Below are 23594 nucleotides of genomic sequence, written 5' to 3' on the forward strand. Positions count from 1 at the left end.
TCCTTTTTATTGCCAAATAATATTCCATTATATGGCTATGTCACATTATTCATCAGTTGGTGGACATTTGGGTATGTCCACTTTTTGGCTATTATGAAAATGCAGCTATGAACATTCATGTGCAAGTTTTTGTGCCATCATTTTAAACTTTCTTTTGATGTGGGATGTGTTTGTGTAAGTTTTGCACTGGACTCTGGATATACTTTTTTTTTCAAGTAACTTTTATTTTATTATTATTTTTTTTACTTTATTTTACTTTACAGTACTGTATTGGTTTTGCCATACATTGACATGAATCCACCACTGGTGTACTTGAGTTCCCAAACATGAAACCCCCTCCCACCTCCCACCCCATATCATCTCTCCTAACTAGGTGTAAGTACAATATATATCACCCAATATGTAAATCAGTTCAGTTCAGTTCGGTCATTCAGTCATGTCCGACTCTGCGACCACATGGACTGCAGCACACTAACCTTCCCTGTCCATCACCAACTCCTGGAGCTTGCTCAAACTCATGTCCATCGAGTCAGTGATATCATCCTCAGCTGACAATGGTGATACAATCTTATCCTCTGTTGTCCCCTTCTTCTCCTGCCTTCAATCTTTCCCTGCATCAGGGTCTTTTCCAATAAGTCAGTTCTTCAAGTCAGGTGGCCAAAGTACTGGAGTTTCAGGTTTAGCATCAGTCCTTCCAATGAATATTCAGGACTGATTTCCTTTAGGATTGACTAGTTTGATCTCTTTGCAGTCCAAGGGACTCTCAAGAGTCTTCTCCAACAACACAGTTCAAAGCATCGATTCTTCAGCATTCAGCCTTCTTTATAGTCCAGTAATATCTAAAATTTTGCTTAAACTTAGAGATAACTTAACAATTTATTGATCTCTCCTTTGTATTCTTGAGTCACTCAGAAACTGAGTAAGCAAAAACTTATATAAGTCTTTTTGATTTCATTATTCTCAGTATTGGATTCCATTTCAAAGGACTCTAGAGTTGGATATTTCATATCTTGAGCTAGGATGGAGAATAGCATTTTGTGAATCTGTTTGCAGTTGGCTGACTATAATGGCTAACTGACAGCAATAGGTCATACCCTCTTTTTTGTTTCTTTGTTTTTCCTGTGCCAGGTCTTTCTTGCTGCGCATGAGTTTTTTCACTAGTTGCAGCATGTAGGTTTCTCTCGTTATGGAGCATGGGCTCTAGAGAGTGTGGGCTCAGAAGTAGCGCCTCATGGACTTAGTTGCACAATGGCATGTGGAATCTTAGTCCCCCAACCAGGAGTCAAACTCGCGTCCCCTGTATTGGAAAGCAAACTCCTCACCTCTTAGAGCACCAAAGAAGTCCCATGTTTTGTTGTTATTTTTAACCTTGGTTATATATTCTTATTTTGTTTTTGCATAGAGTAAAACTTTGAAAGAATAGAATGCTTCTGGCACATAGAGATTCATTTCTTTATTGACATTTAACCTCAGAGATAGATACATCATTGATTATACAGATGAAGTGAATGTACCCAGTAACTCAAGCTGAACTTGGGCAATCATTAAGAAGGTAATTCAAAGAATGTGATTAATGTTAGAAATATTTAAGTGTTTTATTCACATTGTCTTCTGGCCTTTGACTCAACTCTGGATTTATTAGAAATAATACTCCTCAATCAAATCAGAACTAGATTACGAGGGACTTAATAAATAGTCTTTATTTAAAATAAACTTTTTAGCATGCTTCTCTACTGTCTAAAAAAATAAGTGTTAGGTTTGTTTGGTTAAAGGAATGCTAGTTTATTAGAACCAACATGAATAGAGAGGAAAAGACTAATCTAAAATGTGGTTTTTAGGTGGAATTAGTTCAGATTGATCTTAGAAGCACAGAATTTTTAACTCATTAAGGTAGTATCCTCCACCCTGGATTTCATAAATTATGTCTTTTGAATAAGAAATAAAAACGTTTAAAACTTTAAAGAGAGGAGAAGGAAATGACAACCCACTCCAGTATTCTTGCCTGGAAAATCCCATGGACAGAGAAGCCTGGCAGTCTACAGTCCATGGAGTCACAAAGAGTCCAACATGACGTAGCAACTAAACAACAATATCTGTTAGTTAATTTGGTGGGGAGGAATTCTTTCACAATGTACTGTGCTTAAAATATCTTACAGTTGTATTTGTCAACTATACCTCAGCAAAGCTGCAAAAAAAATTTTTAATAAATTTTAAGGGAATTCCCTGGCGATCCAATGGTTAGGACTTCACAATCTTGTTAGTGACGGCCCAGGTTCGAACTTTGATCAGGGAACTAAAATCAGCCAAAAAAAACTTTACCAAATAAAACTTTTAAAATAAATGCATAGTAAATGTTTCCATTTTTTCAAAAATCTTGTGAAAACATCAGTCTTAAAACTCAACTTGGGAACAAATCACTTGACTTAATTGTGGTTTGGTTGTTGATGGTCACGACTTTTGCTTAACCAAATATGGTGAATAGTTATAATTGGTTTGTTTCTGCCAGATTTGCATAGATCAAATTTGTGACTTGTTTAATTTCTTAAAGCAGGGCCATTTCTTTTACTACTTTGGTAGCCACAAGAAATCCCAAACGGTCTTGGGAATTAAGAAAGTACTTAGAATTTATTCTAAGATTTATTTCATAATGTTCACTTGCATTTTTACCCCAGTGGCTTAGTGGAAAGCATTTAAAAAGAGCTGTCCTTAGTTTGCCAAGTTGTTCCTAGATACTGTATTCCTAAAGGATCAGTTCAAATATCACTCCTTTTCTAAAGCTTTTCCTGTCCATCCAACCCAAACCTTCTGCAGCTTTGATTGACCCCATGTCTGTCTCTGTAATGTATTGTATACTCCTTTTATAGCTTGGATGACATTACTTGATAATTACTTATTTTCCAGTCTGTCTTCTGTCAGATTCTCAAATTTAAGGATTGTATTATAACCTTAACACTAAGTATAATGCATGGCACTAGAAATTTAGCTGAAGTTTTGATAAAAAATTCTAATCCTTGGCTGAATTTTAATTTTTCCCTTTGTGGCTCATAGAGAAGATAGTGTCACTTTTCTGCATTTAGTTTTATGGTAAGAAGTATGCTTTATGATCATAATTTTAACCAATTAAAATTTTATTAATAATTCTTTTAGTAATGAATTAGAACTGGAGACAAAATCAAAGAGCCTGGGTAAGATAGGTTGCTGTTGTATTCAGTTGTGTCTGATTCTTTGCAATCCCATGGGCTGCGGTCCACCAGGCTCTTCTGTCCATGGAGTTTTTCTGGCAAGAATACTTGAGTGGGTTGCCATTTCTTCAGGGGATCTTCCAGACCCAGGTATCGAACCTGCATCTCTGGTATCTCCTGCATTAGACAGGCAGATTCTTTATCACTGAGCCACCGGGGAATCCCAGGTAAGATAGGTTAGTGGTCCTCAAACTTTGAGCTTGCATCAGAATCACATTTAGAAAACTAAGATCAATGGCATCCAGTCCTGTCACTTCATGGCAAAAATAGATGGGGAAACAATGGAAACAGTGACATATTTTATTTTCTTGGGCTCCAAAATCACTGTAGATGGTGGCTGCACCCATGAAATTAAAAGATGCTTGCTCCTTAGAAGAAAAGCTATGACAAACCTAGACAGAATATTAAAAAGCAGAGACATTACTTTGCCGACAAAGGTCTGTCTAATCAAAGCTATGGTTTTTCCAGTAATCATCAATGGATGTGAGAGTTGGACCATAAAGAAAGCTGAGCGCCGAGGAATTGATGCTTTTGAACTGTGGTGTTGGAGGAGACTCTTGAGAGTCCCTTGGACTGCAAGGAGATCCAACCAGTCCATCCTAAAGGAAATCAGTCTTGAATATTCATTGGAAGGACTGGTGCTGAAACTGAAGCTCCAATCCTTTGGCCACATAAGGAGAAGAGCCGACTTACTACAAAAGAGCTGCCACAACTACTGAAGCCCACACACCCTAGAGCTCATGAGCTGAGACGAGAGAAGTCACTGCCGTGAGAAGCCGTCACACCGCAAGGAAGAGTAGCCCTACAACCAGAGACAGCCTGCACACAGCAAGGATGACCCAACACAGCCAAAAGTTAACAAATAATCTTAAAAAAATGATAATAATGAGCATGTCATAAGAACTTGTTGATTAGTTGAGGAAACAAGTTTAGAACTCTGACCTTTGATTTTTGTGGCAGTGGTCTAGTACCTATAAAATGCGTCTTTTCTCTTTCACTTCCTTATTTGCTTGAGTGCAAATAAAGTAAATGAAAAATCTGTTTTAAATTTAATTATTAAACATTATAGTAAATGTTTATATACTGTCTAACCAGATTTCCCCTTATATTTTGCCATGTTGATCACACATAAGTTGTTTTTAAAATCTTAAATTATCACCTGGATTGTCAATGAAAGAGTGTTTTTTCATTCAGTATATGCTTACTATAGGGCTTCCCTGGTGGATCAGTGGTAAAGAATCCACCTTCAAATGCAGGAGACGTGGGTTCGATCCCTGGGTTGGGAAGATTCCTTGGAGAAGGAAATGGCAAACCCACTCCAGTATTCTTGCCTGGGAAATCCCATGGACAGAGGAGCCTGGTGGACTATAGTCCATGGAGTCACAAAAGAGTCAGACACAACTGAGTGATTAAACAACATGCTTATTATGTTAACTATATATAGATTAAACTCTGTATATAGTTATATATAATCTATATATTAAACTATATATATAGTTATTATATATAGATTAAACTCTGGAGTTTCCATGAAGTGGACTACTATACACAGTATAATGTAATTTTCTGGCTGAGGATATTTTTATGTTCTAATTCACAAATGTAAATAAGATTTTTCAGAAATATCAAAACTGGATATTTGAAAAACACAGAAGGTTAACTAGCTGTAATTTCAACTCACAAGTAAACTAAAAACTACCATATTGTTAGGGACCTGGGCCTTTGACCCCTTTAATCAACAGAAATTGATACAAGGCCAGATAAGAATTCTAGTCAGGGCGTCATTAGGGCTGTGCTGTAGCACGAGGTCGGGGGGAAGCAAGGAGCAGGTACTCTTGCTCTCTCCCCAGAGGAACTGCTTGGGTCCTTAAAGGGGATAACAGCAGGGGCAGGTCTGTGGACTGGGCAGGAGGCATAGCTTAGGTGATCTGCCCACTCCCTGGTGACGCTGTGTGCAGGGATCCTGCACAATACCCTGCTTTTGCTCTCAGCCCCTCAGAAATGGCACTTGGTCCCAGGTCCTTTTTGTATCCTCTTGTTCATAACTGCCCCAGCTGTGCACTCCTGCAATTGTTTTCAGTCCATTATTGTTTCTTTGTATTCTGTTGCTCAGAGAGATGTTAGTCCAGGTGCAAGCACTCTGGTTAAAGGTCCCAGGTCCCTTTAACATGACTGCCTAGGTAGACACATCATACAATCAAGTTCTCACCTTGATGTAATCTTCTTTTGTAAGAAATTCAGGGGTTTTCCTGGTGGTCCAGTGGCCAAGAATCCACTTTGTAATGTAGGGGACTCAGGTTCGATTCCTAATTGGGGAACTAAGATCCTGCATGCCATGGATATACTAAGCCCGTGCACCACAACTAAAGATCCCTCATGCTGCAGTGAAGATCAGAGATCCTGCTTGCCACAACTTAAGACCTGATGCAGCCAAATAAATAAATAATGTTTTTTTAAATTCATAATCAAGTAAAAACAGTAATTGTTGTACATTTGTACTACTATATGATTTTAAAGGAAAAAGATTTTTAAGCCTTGCTGCATGAATATTATCCGTGAAATTCGCTTGGTCGTGTCCGATTCTTTGCGACCCCATGGAATTCTCCAGGCCAGAATACTGAAGTGGGTAGCCTTTCCCTTCTCCAGGGGATCTTCTTAACCCAAGAATTGAACCCAGGTCTCCTGCATTGCAGGTGGATTCTTTACCAACTGGGTTATCAGGGAAGCAAATACTATGTATTGGGTATTTTTTACAAGTCATTTAGGGAAAATATCTTTAAAAGTCTCTTCCACTGATGAATTTATTGTCTGGTCAAGTTGAGAACATGAACCATACATATATGAAACTACATTGCAAACAGTTAAAATCAAATTATCAGAACAAGTAGTTTGTTTTAAATTGGATAAATCATCATCTGTGAAGTAAGAGTGATCCAATTAAAGTAGGATTAGGGAGGTCATCATTTATATTCACAGCTGTTGATGGTGTGAGGGCAGACTAGCTGAAATTTAGCTGGACTAGAATAAGCCAGAGAAGGCGATGGCACCCCACTCCAGTACTCTTGCCTGGAAAATCCCATGGACAGAGGAGCCTTGTAGGCTGCGGTCCATGGGGTCGTGAAGAGTCAGACACGACTGAGCGACTTTCCTTTCACTTTTCACTTTCATGCACTGGAGAAGGAAATGGCAGCCCACTCCAGTGTTCTTGCCTGGAGAATCCCAGGGACGGGGGAGCCTGGTGGGCTGCTGTCTATGGGGTCGCACAGAGTTGGACACAACTGAAGCGACTTAGCAGCAGCAGCAGTGAATAGGCTTCCCTGGTGGCTCAGACAGTAAAGAATCTGCTTGCAATACATGAGACCTGGGTTCAATCCCTAGGTTGGGAAGATCCCCTAGAGAAGGAAATGGCAACCCACTCCAGTATTCTTGCCTAGAGAATTCCATGGACAGAGGAGCCTGATGGTCTATATAGTCCATGGGTCCCAAACACTCAGATATGACTTGGCCACTAACAAACACTCTAATGAATGTTTAGATTAAGCTATTCATTTTTGTAACTTGTTAGCTATTGGACTGGTCTAGACCTTAAAGTTACTCTTACTACTGACCCTAAAGCTTTGTTTTTATTTTATTGAAGTGTAGTTGATTTACAATACTATGTTAATTTCTGCTGTAGTGACCCTAAAGCTTTTTCAAATCAAAAAGTTTCAATTCAGAATTCAATAAATGAGTAACCAAGGACTTATTCTTTCTACCTCCCAAAGAATTTTGTAGGAGCAAAATGTTGAGCAAGAGAGCTGCACTTGTAGCTATTTTATGAATAAATTGAAAATTGTGCTCTTAGATTTGTCAGTGTGGCTCCTTAAATAATTAAGAAAGGTTAGAAGGCAGCAGGTTCGTATCATTAGGCTTAACCTGAGGAAGATTTGGTGGACTTTAAAAAATGTTATCTGCTTTTGATTGTTTGGTCATGTGTAATTTGTTCCTCATCCAAGGAATTTAATGATGGAAATAAACATTCATGACATAAAAACTCACCCCCTTTCTCAAGCTTTTTCTGTCTATCCATTTCCAAGCCCTCTGTATAATTAATTGTCGTCATCTCTGTTCCCTGGCCTACTCTTCATTGTATTATGATATGCAGTGATAATGAGAAAAGGCTATATTTCCAGAAAAGCAGTTGGTGAAGTTTGCTTTTTATTATGAAGATTTTGCAAACGTTACTAAAGTAGTGAGAATGCTATAATGAATTCCACATACCCATCCCCAACTTCCGTCAGCTTTCTGCTATTCTTGTTTTATGACTGCCCTCTTATATCACACTTTTGTTGTTGTTGTGTTGTTGGCTGGAGTATTTCAAAGCAAATCCTAGTGCCATGGCATTCCTAAGTACTTTAAGTATGTATCTCTAACCAAGAAGCCCTTTTAAAAACACACACAATTATTACACTAAACAAAATAAAATAATAATTCCTTAATAACATAATCCTTGTCCAGTTTGGCTAAAAACTGTTTTTCACAATTGGTTTGTGTGAGTTGGTATCTGGAGAAGGTCTGCACATTTGCATATGGTTGACATCAGACTTCAGCCTCTTAATCTTCTCTATAAATAGGCACTCCCTGTTCTTCTAGAGCTCCCCCAACCCCGCCAGTGCTATTTAATTGTTGAAGAAACTAGGTTGTTTGTCTGGGAAGATCTCCTGCATTTTAAATTTGGATGAGTTTTATCCTAGTTGTAGCATTTCACACTTTCCTTTTTTTCTCCCAAATTTCATGCAGTCTAGTAGAGTTAGAGAATGAAGTGATTTTGGAATCAGTCTTTTTGGAAAGTATGGTTCATACATGTACTTGCTATTGCTGCATATCAGAAAGCATAAGACCTTCATTTGCTCCAGTTTCAATGAGGATCATTGGGTTTAGGTGGTAAAATAAAAATGGTAGTTATCATCAGAAGCTATTTGGTTTTCCTGAAATATAGTCCAGAGAGTAAAGGCAGGAAAAAAAGATTGGTTTTTCCCCTCTTTTACTTACTGATTTTCAGAACATGAGTTGAAATAACTAAGGACTTTTAAGAAACATTGTAGGTATTTATATTTAACATATTTCTAACTACTATAATAATTATTCTTTCTGACAGTCAGAACTGTCCCATCTTTAGTTAGTGGACACCCCTTTTTGTTGACTCCTGTGTTGTTTGACGTGACTTTAGTAATATTTGGTAACTTCCTTCCTTTTAGCACGTCAAGATATTCTGTGTTCATTTACTTCTTCAGACTTAGAATCTCATCCATATCTCCAAGTAACCTTGGTTCCTTTTAGTAGAAATCTAAGTATTAATATAGTATTCATTAGCACTGAACTGTCAGGCTTCTGGGCCTTTTCCATGGACAGAGTTGGTAAATGAGTGTTGTTTTGTTTTTTAAAAGAAGAAGTTGTATTCCTACTAATATGCCTAGTTCAGATTTAAAATGTTTAAGGGTATTAATTGATTTTTAAAATTTTTAATTATATTGAAGTATGGTTGATTAACATACAGTGTGTTAGTTTCAAGTGTATAGCGAAGCGATTCAGTTATACTTTCTTCTGTAGATTCTTGCTTTTATAACATTTTTGACTTTGATTTTTTTGAAATGTGCGGGCTTCTCATTGCGGTGGCTTCTCTTGTTGCAGAGCACGGGCTCTAGGGCATGTCGTCTTAGTAGTTGCAGCTCCGAGGCTCAATAGTTGTGGTGAACAGGCTTAGTTGCTCCATAGCATGTCGGATCTTCCTGGATCAAGAATTGAACCCATGTCTCCTGCATTGGCAGGTGGATTCTTTACCACTGAGCCACCAGTTCAGTTCAATTCAGTTGCGTCCGACTCTTTTCGACCCCATGAACTGCAGCACACCAGGCCTCCCTGTCCATCACCAACTCCCAGAATTCACCCAAACCCATGTCCATTGAGTTGGTGATGCCATCCAACCATCTCATCCTCTGTCATCCCCTTTTCTTCCTGCCCTCAATCTTTCCCAACATCAGGTTCTTTTCCAATGAGTCAGCTCTTCACATCAGGTGGCCAAAGTATTGGAGTTTCAGCTTCAACATCAGTCCTTCCAGTGAATACCCAGGACTGATCTCTTTTAGGATGGACTGGTTGGATCTCCTTGAAGTTCAAGGGACAATCAAGAGTCTTCTGCAACGCCACAGTTCAAAAGCATCAATTCTTCGACGCTCAGCTTTCTTTATAGTCCAACTCTCACATCCATACATGACTACTGGAAAAACCATAGCCTTGACTAGACGGACCTTTGTTGGCAAAGTAATGTCTCTGCTTTTTAATATGCTGTCTAGGTTGGTCATGAGTTTCCTTCCAAGGAGTAGCGTCTTTTAATTTCATTGCTGCAATCACCATCTGCAGTTATTTTGGAGCCCAGAAAAATAAAGTCAGCCACTGTTTCCACTGTTTCCCCATCTATTTCCCATGAAGTGATGGGACCGGATGCCATGATCTTAGTTTTCTGAATGCTGAGCCACCAGGGAAGCCTGCAATTTAAGATTTCTTTGTGCCTCATTTGTATCTTTAGGATATCTACTTGTAGGGATATAGTCAGAATATTTCTTTTAGAATTATTTAAACTTGCACTGTGTGGTTATGCCAAATTTCAGAGATTCGAGTTATTTCTAATTTATTTCCATTTTTAGAGATTGCTTTTTTTCTATTTAATGATTTTTTTTTTTTTTTTGGCCATGCCACATGGCTTGTGGATCTCATTCCCTGACCAGAAAACTAACCTGTGCCCCCAGCAGTGGAAGCACAGGATCTTAACTGCTGGACCACTAGGGAAGTCCCTAATGAATTTTTTTAATGTATAAAATATTTATATAGTGTCCAAAAGTAAAATGTATAAAATAAAGTACAAAGTGTCTGCTTCTACCTCTGTCCTGCCCTCTGGTCTTTTTCCTCTCCTAGGTAACCATCTTTATTAGTAAAAAGTAATACTAAACTTTATCTTTCCATTACTTCTTTTGAAAATGTAAGTAAATATACCTATGTATTTCCCCATGTCCTAATTTTCCACATAAGGTAATCTACTATACACACCTTGGTTTTTTCCTGCATATTTCCAGAGCAACATGTTCTGGAGATGGCTCCATAGCAATGTATAGTCTCTTCTTCATTTTTACAGCTGAACAGTACTCTATAATAAGGAGTCCCCTCTGTAAGATGGACATTTGGGTTGTTTCCAGTCTTCAATTATTGCAGATAGTGCTGGAATGAATAGGAATATGAATACCCTATTTAATACTTTTGTTGGTTTACCTTTGGATAGCTACCTAGAAGTAAAATTGCTGAGTTAAAGGGTATAAAAAACATAGGTAATTTTACTGGGGCAAAATTTCTTATACACAGTGTTGAATTAAGAGTTGAAATGGAAGTAGAGTTCCTCTTTCCTCATATATGAATAGATTATTTCAGTAGATATATATAGCTGACCACCTACCATGTGCCTGGTATTGTTCTGGTTACCGAACAAGATAGAGGAGTCTCCATAGAACTTCATGGAGCATGAAGGTAAATAAAGTTAATTTCAAATTTTGGTAAGTGCTGTGAAGGAAGTAAATGTGTTGACATGAAAGAGAGTAACCAAGAGTACTCACTTTGGATAAGGTGGCCACGGAAGGCCTCCTTAAAAGGTGACATTTGAACTGAGATTGGACATTAAAAAAATGAGTAACATTGCCATTTATAGACTTTCCTACTATGTGCCAGACAATATAAAGGCTTTTCTTACCTCATTTTGTCTCACAAGACTCTGCAGTGTCTATTTTATAATTCCCATTTTATGAATGAGAGAATTGATGCTCAGAAAAATAATTTGCTCAAGATCTTAAAACTTGTAAATGGGGAGCTGGGATTTGAATCAAGGCTAGACCCATCTAATTCCAAAGCCAGACAAGAGAAATCCTTTTTACTGTATACATTGTCTCTCTTTACCAGAAAAAAAGCAGAGAACACCGAGTTAACATTGTAAATGGTTTAATCTCTTGTTTTCACTGGCAGAAATACAATGTTTTGTTGTCTTTTTTTTCCTGTTTACATTTACTACTGAATGACTACAAATACATGTAATCAAAATACATGTGCTTATTTTCTGTGGGAGTATTTTTTATGTAAGAAAATAGAAAAACATGTCTTCTCGTCTAAGTTAAGTAAAACAATTTCAGTATCTTTTTATTGTTTTCAATTTAATTATGGTTCTCTGTTTAAAATACTGTAACAAAAATATCCCCCAGATATTTCTAGCCTATTAAAATGATGCCCCTTCTAAGTATCCTATTTATTTATTTCACAAATATTTGTTAAAATCTATATTCAAGGTATTTTATAGTGTATATTTGAAATAACTTCACTAAATGAAATAACCAAAACATGCGAGGTTCTGTAAATAGCCATTAAATTTTAGGGGGAAGTTTTTTCTTTTACCAGCACTTAGTGAGCACCTAAATGTACCATCTTAAGTCTTATAACAACTGACTCAGGTAGGTACTAAACCCCCATTTTACAGATGAAGAAACTGAGGCATAGAGAGGCTACATAATTACCTGAGATCACTATCTAATAAGTGATAGATTCAGACCTAAAGTTCAAATCCTTTGCTATCGTAAGTTTTTCTGTATCATATATAATATATTAAAAAGTCCTATCAAACAACAAGGAAGTAGGGAAATATATTTTTCCTTGCTGGTGAGTTAAGTCCATACTACCATCCTATGAACCATGCATGAAGATACATAGACATTTTCTTTGGTGTCTTAAACTGAAACTACCTGCAGTTAAAACTCAAGATTCTAATTCTACAAACAAGGCCACCTCTAACAAAATTAAAATAAAATTACATTATCCCCTGGCTTAAAGAAAAATTCTCCAGTAACTACAGAAGTGCTGTGGTATGAAGACAGCATCTTAAATCTCCATGTAAGTCATACACAAAGTGTTATTGCGGTGAAAAAATAGTGGCGTGAATAATACCTGCTCACAGCCCAAGACACTTGATGTATCTTGGACCTCAGTGTTTGTTGGATTTTGCAATTTCATGAGCAAGATTTGTATTTTTTTAAAGTTCTATATTTCTATGTGTCCCACTTGATGTTAAATCTGTATTCTTAGATGGTAGCGTTCCATTAAAAAATATAAATAATATCAGCCCCTCCTCCCTCCTCCCCCTCCCCCCACACTCATTTTGTATAATATGGTAATGATATCACCGTAGCAGTAATTACGGGTCATCTTCATTTCTTTCATCTCTGCCTGTTCTGATGGCTTCATTCCTTTGACGGAAAAGATTTGGCTCTGGGTGCTATGATTATTTTGTTAAGCGTTATTCGAATAGACAGGAGTGAGAGAAATTAATCAATCCAAATGCAATTAGCATCATGTTTAACCCAGTGATGGACGTCTCAAGGTGAAACAGCTAGGGGAGTTTCAGACATTATTATTCAATCCAGTGGTTCTTATCTAAATTATAATCAAGAGAGGTTTTTATTGGCCTCGCAGTGTGAAGATGTAACTCTTTCCCTGGCCTGGGGGTCAGGAAGACTGGGGCCTGCATCCTCTGTAGACATTTGCTACTGCCAGCACCCTGAGGTGGGGATGAGTAGGAAAGTTTCTTAATGTCCAAGCCCTTTGAAATTTATCTACGCTGGGATCCTGGTCCGATTTTCCTGAGAGTGGGATATTGCCTGTGAATAAATTACTCTAACTTGGGGCAAAATATTTTGTGTCCTGATGAAGTCACTTTGACTAGTCACTCTTTCTTAACCTTTACATGATAGATTATTATTGCTATACTTACTTTATGAATGAGGAAATTAAGGCTGTGTGAATCTACTAGCCTTTGGTCATAGTAAGTGTTTCACCACAATCTATATTAAATACAGGCCCTGAAGTGTGAATGTTCTGTGAAAATTTATGAGCATTTAATAAAAGTTTGCCCCAAGAGTATTAATCCATTGTTTTGATCTCATTGCCTTTTACTCAGTGGAGTTCGCCCTTGGAAAGGGAACCAAGTGAAATAGGCCTGTGGGCCCTCTGGAGGGGAAACACCACAAACAAGAAGTTGTTAGGTCTCATTTCTTGAACACGGGTCTTTGGGGCCGCTTGTTGTTTTGGTTTATTGTTTAGTAGGGAGAAGGACGATAAAAAGGATTGAATATTTGAAATCTTGTCTTGTTTTGCTTTTGAAAGAGGGCAGTACAGGGAGAGTTGATGGAGAAACACAGGCTTTTGCTTGAATACATTTTTCAAATACCTGACAATTAAGATTCTTCTACTTCTGCTTTCAATCTCCAGGCATCATGGCTGACACTTCCCATATTTTATGTTCCTGCCTGATGTTTTATATTCTGAGAATAAATCTGTTGGCTGGATATTTCTGTCTTTTTTTTCCTCCGTTGTGAAAAGGTATTAAAATTATTTTCCATATTGGAGCTGTCCAAATGCGTTTACCTATATGTTGAGTCCTGGCTTTTCTTTTTTACAATACTTCTTAGATAAAACAGTCTCTGGAAATGACCCTTATTGAGTTGGAAAAAAAAAAAAGGTTTGACATAAAATTATCTTTTTCTGAATTCAGTGGAGAGAACACGCTTCTTACCCAAGCCACCCTTTTTGGAAGAAAAAGTCCTGTTAGAGAGACAGAACACTCTATAGAAACAGAATCTGGAAATTGTGCCCCCAAAAGAATTTTTTGAGAATTCTTAGGATGAAGATTTTCATAGTCAATGATAAGTTTGGTCACAGAGGCACCCAGGCTCTTCTTTGCTTAGATATGTATTTCATTGTCATTTTGAAATGCTTATGCCCAGGGAATTTTGGGCAAAGGCCTCTGTCTGCTTTCAAAGGCTGCTTTTATATAGAGAAAAGAGAGATTTCTACCACATACTGTTACTTGGGTTGACTCTCCCATGAGTTGATTGAGGATGGTCTGTGGACTTTATTACAATTCTACCATTTTCTGAGGGCCACCAGTGTTCTAATGAGGTCCCAGGAGCCCTTCTCATCCAGGGACTTCATGCCCAGTTCATAGCACCTTCTGTTCTTGACAGTGGCCCCAGCCCTTGCTGCTCTCCCATCAGAGGCATTATAAAGTACTTAGTCCTTGACTTGAATTATCGATCACTTAGTGGTAGGTTTTGTATGGAGGTCTGACTGGAGCATGGTGAGGTATCTCAGCCTCACAGCCTGCTCGGGCACTGCTCTGCTGTATGCCAGCTCTATGCCAGAGTGACAGGAAACCCTCCCCTCCCCATTCCTGTGAGAGAGACGTCGGCTCTATGAATCACATCGGTTTCCTTTGTTCTCCTCTGATGTACCAAGATACCCGTGAACTGCTAGCTAACTGTCTCCAAGGCCACTTCTCGTTTATGTGAATTTTCCCTCATACCTAGAACCTTGTAGGTTGGGTCTCTACATGACTAAGCTGTTGATCCACCGCCTTCATGCTTCTCTCCTGCACAGTGCACACTGATGACTACCAGGTCCCTCTTCATTGTTAGAACACTGTCAACCAAAAAATATGTTAAAGAAAAGTCAAAACTGTAATCAAAACCAATGGCACATCATTTCCACAAAGTATCTTCTATAAATCTAGTTAAATAGATAACCATTTAACACATTGATTTAAACCAAACTAACTAGGGTTTTATGTGCTCCTTTTTACTAGAAGGAGCTGCTCATACAGTTAAGGAAGGTTGCTGCCCCAACTAGTACCCAGGTTTGAGCCTCCAGAGTAAACCTGTTACACAAATGCAAGACAGTTGTGTTTCCTTTCACGTTCGAGATCTTTTAAAAAATAAATAGTTCTTCCCGTTTTTGCCACTCCTGGTGCTGCCTGTATGCTCAGTCGGGACTGACCTGGTCCCTCTTTTGTGACATGGCAGCTGAGGAGATGCCATTGTTCCTTGTGGCCGATGGATGCCCAAGGAAGGAGTCATCATATTAATGAAAACTAAGAACAGTCATCGTGTTAATTTGAAGGTGGCAGGGCAGGACAGTTCTGTGGCACACAGATTAAGCATATACTGCTTAGTTAACTGATGAAGGTTTACTATGAAAGATAGGGTTTGTCAATCAGGTAGATTAGATTCCGATTTAATGGGCAGCCAATTCATGAAGCAGACACACTGTAAGAGCAAAATAACTTACAGGAATAGGAAAGACAAGAGCTGAATGAGCACGCCACTGAGGAGGAAGGGGGGACTGTCACAGAACCAGAATTCTGCCCCGTTTGTTGTCAATCAAAACATAACATTGAAAAAACAAAACAAAACCTAACATTGGTCATTTAGGGTTTTTTTTTTTTGTTTTAAAGGAATATGCTCTTGTACATCACCAGTTACTTGAAGTGCAATAGAGAAGTGAGAAAGGAGTACACGAAAGAACAGAGAAATCCATACTGTACTAGCCAAGATGTAGTCGGTGTGTTCCAGCAGCAGACAGGAGGTGTCTGCTTTGAAGGGAACTTGCTCTTTACTCCAGAAGTCAGTTCCCTCAGACCAAGAAGACATGCTCAGCTAGAAGACTGCAGTTCGGTTCTCCCACGTCCTCACTGCTACAGAATGGCTTTTTCTATTTTTTCCTGTATGCCTTCCTCACTCTTTACTGTACTTCAATTAACTGGTGATGTAGATGAGCATATTACCCACCCCCTTTAAAAATATATATATATATACAATATTATGTTTTGATGGACAACAACTGGAGCAGAATTCTGGTTCTGTGACAGTCCCCCTCCTATCCTCCATCAGTGGCGTGCTCATTCAGCCCTTGTCTTTCATATTCCAGTAAGTTATTTTGCTCTTACTGTTTAACAGAAAACAAACAAAAATCCTTGCATACAATTCTCCTGTTCAATTGGAGAATTTTTTAAATATTTTTCACTTTATCACTGTAAAACCCAAGGTGGTTTTTAACTTTTTTGTACATTAGCTGTTATGTGTAGGGCAATCTGTCTTAAAGCAGGGATAAATTGCTCTAAGAGAAATGAATCCTTGATAATTTTCCCATTAAGCATCTTGTAGCTTAAATAAACTTCCTGTTTGAGATGAAAGAAAGAGTCATATAGTAGCTAGCATTTACCAAATGCCTGTGTGACCCTTGTATTAACCCCACCTTGAACAGATGAGGTGTTTGAAACACAGAGAGATGACTCTGGCGACTTGCCCACGGTGGCTCAGGCTCAGTATGGGAGCTGGGATTTTGAATCCTAGCCTGGCGAATGCTAAAAACCCTGCTGTTGGGAATTCCCTGGCAGTCCAATGGTTAGGACTCCATGCTTGCACTGCTGGGAGCCTGGGTTCAGTCCCTGGTCAGGGAACTAGTCCCGAAAGCTGCATGGTGCAGCCAAAAAATTAAAACAAATAAAAGCCCTGCTCTTTTCACAACACTATGCTGTCCCCTTTGTTTCCTGGCCACTCATATTAGAGTCTCCTGAACAGTCTATTGTTGCTCTTCAGGATGTGAGAGAACCAGTGAAAAGTAACTCTCTTCCACCTCACTAATATTTTTAATTATATTGAGGCACAGAAATATTTAAAGTAGTTTGCATTAGAACTGAAAACCAAATGCTGTGAGTTTCTTCCATTTCATTAAAAGTTACTTAATCTTTCGATTGTTTCCTGTCTTAAAGCCAAGCAGAATTTTATCAGGCAATTGCCTCAAAGTTATAATCTGGAAAATCTTTCCGTAATGAAACCCATATGTCATGGGTGAAAGGTGCAGAGCCCTGGCAGAGAGGGCTGGTCTCGTGAGAGCTTGTGCACCCAGTCTCGTTAACCAGGGTGCCTCTGGTAATCCCTCATCCCCTCACCGGTGAGAAATCAATCTGTACCACTGAAATCTTTTTCAACCAGCCACCAGAAAATTTATTGCAGAGAAGGCAGTTTGGGGATAGTCATTGTGGAAAGGGAGCCAGAGGCAAGGCTGAGTGTAGGCTGGAAGAATTGGAGAGTCTAGAGAAGAGATTACATTCAAGCACACACCACCTTCACCGCAAGCAGGATGGAGCCCTCCCTTCAGCCCTGACCTCTCCTAACGTGTACCCAGGTATTTACAACTGCCACGAACCTGACAGCCCTAGGGAACCTGTGAAAGGGTAATAGAACCGACATCAACCTGGAAGTTGATTTTAGTTTATCCATTTGTTGTCTTTAAATGTGTACACGTTGTCCCCTGTCGCTCACTCCGCAGCAGTTCACATGTTCACCCTTTGGTGAGAGTCTTGATTGTGGCTTTCTCAGTTTATGGTCTGTGCCCAGCCTAGCAGGGCCCATAAATCACAACTTGATGTGGAGGTCGTGCTTCTCTTCTGCACAGCATATACTGTGGTGGCTAAGGACCAATGCATCCCTCTTGGCTTAGTGATTAGACTGTGGTAGCAGTGTTGCCTTTCTGTTGAGTCTTATAATCCTAGAGAATTAATCTGGAACTAGAAGATAGTTAAGAAATGGTGTTGACTCCAGATAAAATTCTAGCAATTTTATTGTCCCCAGGACAGTCTTCTGAAACATTGTGGGGGAAAAAGAAGCAGGAGAGAAGGCAGAAATCAGAATTGCCAAGCTGAGGAGCGGATAATCTTACCCTGACTATTAATGCAAGGATTATACTGAGAAGAAGGGATGGAACTAGGCAGGAGGACCTAGAAATACCTTCATCTCCTCTGTCAGCAAGCTGTCGTCTTCTCTAAAGTTTTTTCCCCAACGGGATTTGAGATCCTTGGTGGGAGTAGTAAAATATATTTACATATAAAATCGTACTGGAAGGTGTGTGCGTGTGTGTGTATAAGAGGAATACGGAATAGTAGCAGAAGGCTCTCTCTCTACTCCTAATGGGATTTTGTAGCAGCATGTGCGAGTTTGTTTCAGAAGTCAAAAATGAACAGATGTTGGTATAAATTACCTCTGTGTCTGCTGTCTTGCAAATTAAAAGCGCGGTTGGCATCACTAAACAATTTCACTAGGTTTGGGGGGTGCGGTTAGCGGGCAGTGATTACTGTAGCAGGTCGGTAAGAATCTTCATACTGCAGTAGAACAGGATAGCCAAGGATAAAGAGATGAGGAATAAAACCAGGGGTATATGAATTAATCAGAGATGTTAACATCGCTGATGACAAGAGAACAGGCGGGCACGTGCTCTGGAGCAGCCGCTGACCCACAGCAATTTCTCTGTGCACAGAAAGGGGTTGGTGCTTAGGGTGTGATTTATAGGGTACAGCCCTCTTTTAGGGAGCAGCTATGTCAGGAATTCGTATATCTCCTATATAGGACCAGCGAGTAGGAAAACTTTCTCCCCTCCCATGTAGAAGATGATGTCTTTTGAATTACTTCTACTTTTACGGTGGTTTTGCTGCAGCTCTGTGTACTTAGATTAGGTTGAAGGGGGAGGAATGATTGAGTGGAAAGGGGGTTGTTAAAAAGGATTGGTTAAATTCAAGGAGAGCTTGCCACTGAGAGACTTTGGAATATCTGTTTATTTCTCTGTTTAAATCCTTTTGATCCCTCGAATAGATTGGATCTTGTAGAATTTTAGGTCTTAAAATATTGGTCATTTTCCCATTTGGGGAAAAAACAGTAAAGAATTGGGTTATATGAAGTGCAAGAGGCAGAAGTAATTAGTAAGATCAGTACAGTGCTCTGAGCCTAGGATTTTTGGAATAAGGCTCAGTTCTACCCACTGAGTTTGTTTTATTACCCAAGTCTGATTTCTAAAGCACCTGCTTCTAGCCGTGCTGCAGGATCATTGGATGCTGTGTTTAAGGTCATTAGTAAGCACTGGAGAATAGACAGAAAACCTATCCAAGGAAGAATAAATGATGAGACCCACTCTGAACAAAAGTATAAGTAGTCATTTCCTACAGGATCAGGCTGAGGGGAAGATTCCAAGAATTGGGATGTTTGAGATTGCTAGTCTGCCTTATCACAATCCCCTCACTTATTCACTCAGGAAATACTGCATACAGGGGAAGAAGCAGACTGCCAACTTCCTCTGAAAGGTGATGTGTTAATAATACTACCACTGCACTAAGCGTGATCATGGCTGAATACCCAAGAATGCAGAGTAGGTGGCAATAATATGCTACTCATTTTACAGATGAGGAAACTGAGGCTCAGAGATCCTACCCAATTCAAGGTGTCATCCAGCTGCCAAATACTAGAGTTGGAACTTAATTCAGAGCCTGTATTCTCTGAAAGAAGTCCATGCTGCCTCCCTTGGTCAAGAAAACACTTGTTTGGATTTCCACTAGAGTAGTTAGTCCTGTGCCTGGATCTCTCCATAAATCTGGTATTACTTTCATCAAGGGAAATGACTTTTCCTGCCAAACAAGCAAGGTAAATTTTAAAAGAGTCCCACAATGTAGAGAGTGGAGCAGTGAGGGTCACTTAACAAGTCTTACTGTTTGTCTGTGAAAAGGAAGGAAACTGACTTTACTGTGTGCCTACTTGGTTCTAGTTCTTTTGTGTATCATCAGTCATCTAGCCAGCATTTATCAGCAGATACTGGGTTCAGTGCTGTGCTAGGTGCTGGGGATATAAACAATAGTAAAATACTACCTCTGCCCTCAGTTCTTACATTTCCATGAAGGAAGACAATCATATCAACAAGTAATTGCAAGTCTCACAGGAACTTTGTATGTATGAAGTTCGGCATAAACCCACTGAAGGAATGGTCAGTTTGATTTTGGCCAGGGTAGGGTTGTGGGCACATGAGATAAGACCCAGCACTGGGGCTTCCATTCCTAGTTAATGGGATTTCCTTTTCCTTTGTTGGAGCTTTGAACCTGAGAAAGATGGGGAATGAGTAGACTACAGTTACCTAAAACTTTCCTGTGGTTACAAAGTTTGTACTGTTTTATTTATTTCTTGTAGAACTAAACCAAGAGCTATTCAATATGGGTGGTAGGGGTGGGAAGTGGGCACCTGTCATCTAGCAGCATTTGCTCTGCTGGGAAGGAAAGCACGGAGCCTAGGGTAAAGGTCCTTCAGCATGTGCCTCCCTAGTCATCTCTCTCCTTTGGCCAAGATGGAGACATGTCCCTGGGAGGCCAGAGGGCACTGCAGCCTGCTGTGTGTCCACTGTGTGGTTCCAGACTTCCGACCTCCACGGCCAGCTATAGAAAACTTTCAGCATGGTTACATCCATTTAAGAGACATAAAAAGAGGATCCATTTAAGAGACATAGGGATAAGGATGAAGGGGATTATGCCACATATGATTTTTGAGAATTTGCTTGACCGAGCTAAAACTGGGGGCTTCTGGAGTGGGTCTTGTAATTGAGAAATGTTTTACTTTCATTTTCAGAGCCTCATATGTAGGAAAGTAGCTGTATAAACCCTCTTGTAACTACAGCATTCAAAGATTGATGGTACTGAAAGTCAGAGAAAGACACATAAACCTTGCCTGGCTATATTAAATATCTAAGGACTGACAATGCCAAGAGAGAGAAGACCAAAGCTCTATAAACCCTACTTTATTACTCCATCCACAGATGAACTGCACTGAGGGAATATAAACCTTGTTATATTACAGTGTCCAGGGACTACCACTCCTGAGAGATGGGGTAAATGATCTCTAATTTTGATTTGAGATTATAAATGTCCAGAGACCAACGATCTAGAAAAGACTGTGATCTTGGTTGGATTTTAGCCTCCAGAAGCAAACCTCCTGAGACAGTGAACATGAGTCTTAGGTTACATTCTTGAGGGAGAGGGGGATTTGGGGGGAGCTCCCTGGTGATTTTTTTTAACAGGGTAAATGATAAAGATTTTCCCCAGTTGGCCTGCACCTTATAGTAATTACCAACTTCAGGATAGTGTTGGTAATTACTATAGTTGTCAAGAGTGGTTTGTGTTTCCCTCTTTTTGGAAGTTAGTAGGGATGGAATCTGTTAGGATAGCAACTTTGTATACAATTTATGTCATTGTGCATTCTCAAGTCTTCCTGTGAACTCTTTTTCAGAGTTTAGGTGTTCATTGACCTTTCATGTACTTTGTGATTCCAGCCAGAGAGATGACACGGGGGAAATTCCTCAACATTCTAGAGAAGCCCAAGAAGTAGCAGCTGCTTGTGGACAGGATGTCCTGGGGCCTGGAACCATGCGTCCTTCCCAGTGCAGCTCTGAAGATGCACACCTCACTGCTTCCTGACCAGAGGCCGGAGGGTGCACTCCAGAATTCACCCTCTCCCCTGCTTCTGGCACTCTGCGCCTCTGAGGATGTTCGGCAGCAAGAGAAGAATCTGTTCTACCCAAGGATCGGTGCAGTTATTCCATCAGCTTCCAGACTTTGACCGTCTCAACCTCGGATGCTGGTGACACCAGAGAGCATATCATTCTTAAAGGTCAAAGTCCTGCTTTCTCATTTCCAGAAGTGATTCAGGAGCTCCAGGATCTTACAGTTGATTTGATTCAGTGATGGCAAAGTCAGTTGAGACATGTTGATTGGATGAGTTCCTTTGAATTGTACTTCATCTCTTAGGAAGTATTTATGATGCTAGGAGACCAGAGGCCAGTTAGATTCTGGACCAGTTAGATTCAGATCAGGGTGCAGTTTGACCTGCAAACCCACCAGTGTATACTAGGTTCCAGGAATCCCCAGCTAGAGAAATGCTTTTGAAATTCTGCACCTCTCATGGTAGTTGCATCCCCCAATGCCTTCTGTTCCCCACCTCCAAGGCCCCACCATGTGTCTGACTCCAGAGAGCGGGATCCCTATGTACCAAGTCCCTCCTGGGATTAGCTTGCAGTGAAAGGCGCATGCAGGGTTGCATTGGGTTCTAGATATCAAGACTAGCTTAAAGATGATGGAAAGGACTTTTGAGTTCTGCTTAATCTGTTACAGATTCAAGTGAGAAAGTAGTTATGGCCTGAAAGATAGGAGAAGGGGATTGAGTGCAGGAGTTCCCATTTGATTAAAAACTAGAAATTGTGATTGACCTTAAGGGAATGTGCTGTGGAATGGTGGCCATGTTTTGCCTGCCCCGCTATCCCATCTCATAGCACAGATTAAATAGTTCACTCATATAACAGAAATACACACACACAAGAGAAAGAATTTCTTGACTCTACAATTCTTATGGAGCTCTTTGTCCATTATCTATATTAAGACCTGAAAATCTAGCCCATGTTTAAAATTGATTATAAGTATTCTCCTTATTTTGTCTTGTAAGTTAGCCCCCAGCTTCTGTTATTTTGAGAAGTTCATGGGCTTTCATAAACTTTATGAAAAGAAGATCCATGTGGCAGTAGTGTGTTAGTGTTTAGACACTAGGGATATTGTGGTCAAGGTCTGGATGCTGACTGTCTGGCTAGGGCACAGCACTGCTCAGTTTAATAGCTGGTCCATTGGCCATTTTCTGACACTTGTGCCTTGTTTCCCATGCTAGAATTAAGGTTGGGTTTTTCTTTCATTTGCTTCCTTTGACCATCCATGCAGTTTTACTTATTGATTAGGGTGGGTGGAATTTAACACAAGACATTAAAAGAGAGTATGAGAAGGCAAACATTCTGTTTGGATGCGATATATAAGGTTAGGCTATAGAGGTGTTGATTTTAAGTAAAGCTTATCATTGACATTCCTTTGTCTTAAATGCGGTTAAAGAATGTAAAAAAGATGGGGAGAGAGAAGGAAGGAGGGCTGTGCAAAAAAATTATGCCACAATGTCAGATTCTAACTTTGCTCTGTTTTTTGAGAGTTGATGGTGTCAGGCACTTGTAAGTGCTTAGGGAAATTGAGAAATAGATGGAGAACATTGGGGTACCTCCCTGAAACCAACTCCAGTCTGTAAACTGGTTTTGGGGTCTGCTTTGGCCTCTTCCTTTTACTGTCATCTTATCCACCAGCACTTAATATACGTAGATGTTTTAGAATTGCAATATTTATTGGTTTTGTATTTGCTGTCCTTAGAAATGTTATTGATGTATTTTTATATTGATAATATAAATTTATGTATAATGTGCGCATGTATGTATTTTAGGGTGTTAGAGGATTGTACTTTGTGTATGGTGGTTTCTGTGTCATCATAATAAATATTCACCTTTTATTAGGAGAGTGAGTTTTTCCTCAAAAGGCCAACTTGCATATTTAAAGCACAGACCTCATCAGAAAGGACAGCTATAACAGCAGACGACCCACCGTCTTCCCTTTAATACCACGCTGGGCGCTGTGGGGCTTTGTGATCATCTACCACGTGGTCTCCAGCTACCAGCCACCCACTCATTGTTTCATACTCCCGTCTGCTAGTAAAGTCTAGATCCGTCCTCCTGGCATTTAAAACTCTCTACATGTAACCCTAAATAACCCTCCAGTTTGGTTTCCTT

The 23594-nt window shown here is 39.6% G+C and overlaps 1 protein-coding gene across 2 annotated transcripts in view; it reads left to right on the forward strand.

Annotated features, from left to right (window-relative positions):
* The window catches only part of LIN52 (lin-52 DREAM MuvB core complex component), a 117166-nt gene extending 93849 nt beyond the window's left edge, over positions 1 to 23317 (forward strand). Inside the window, exons 6-7 of one of the 2 annotated variants that reach the window (XR_011258354.1) lie at positions 3711 to 4520; positions 6621 to 7279. Coding sequence is in view for 1 of the 2 variants with exons in the window: in XM_069597058.1 (XP_069453159.1) it covers positions 21279 to 21334 (56 nt within the window). In the remaining variant the exon portion in view is untranslated. Of the gene's footprint in view, positions 1 to 3710; positions 4521 to 6620; positions 7280 to 21278 lie in introns of those variants that run through there. The other variant, XM_069597058.1, reaches the window with a different exon arrangement.
* Positions 23318 to 23594: the final 277 nt, after the last annotated feature.

Source organism: Ovis canadensis, chromosome 7, assembly GCF_042477335.2.
Source record: "Ovis canadensis isolate MfBH-ARS-UI-01 breed Bighorn chromosome 7, ARS-UI_OviCan_v2, whole genome shotgun sequence".
In the NCBI taxonomy this organism is placed as follows: Eukaryota; Metazoa; Chordata; class Mammalia; order Artiodactyla; family Bovidae; genus Ovis; species Ovis canadensis.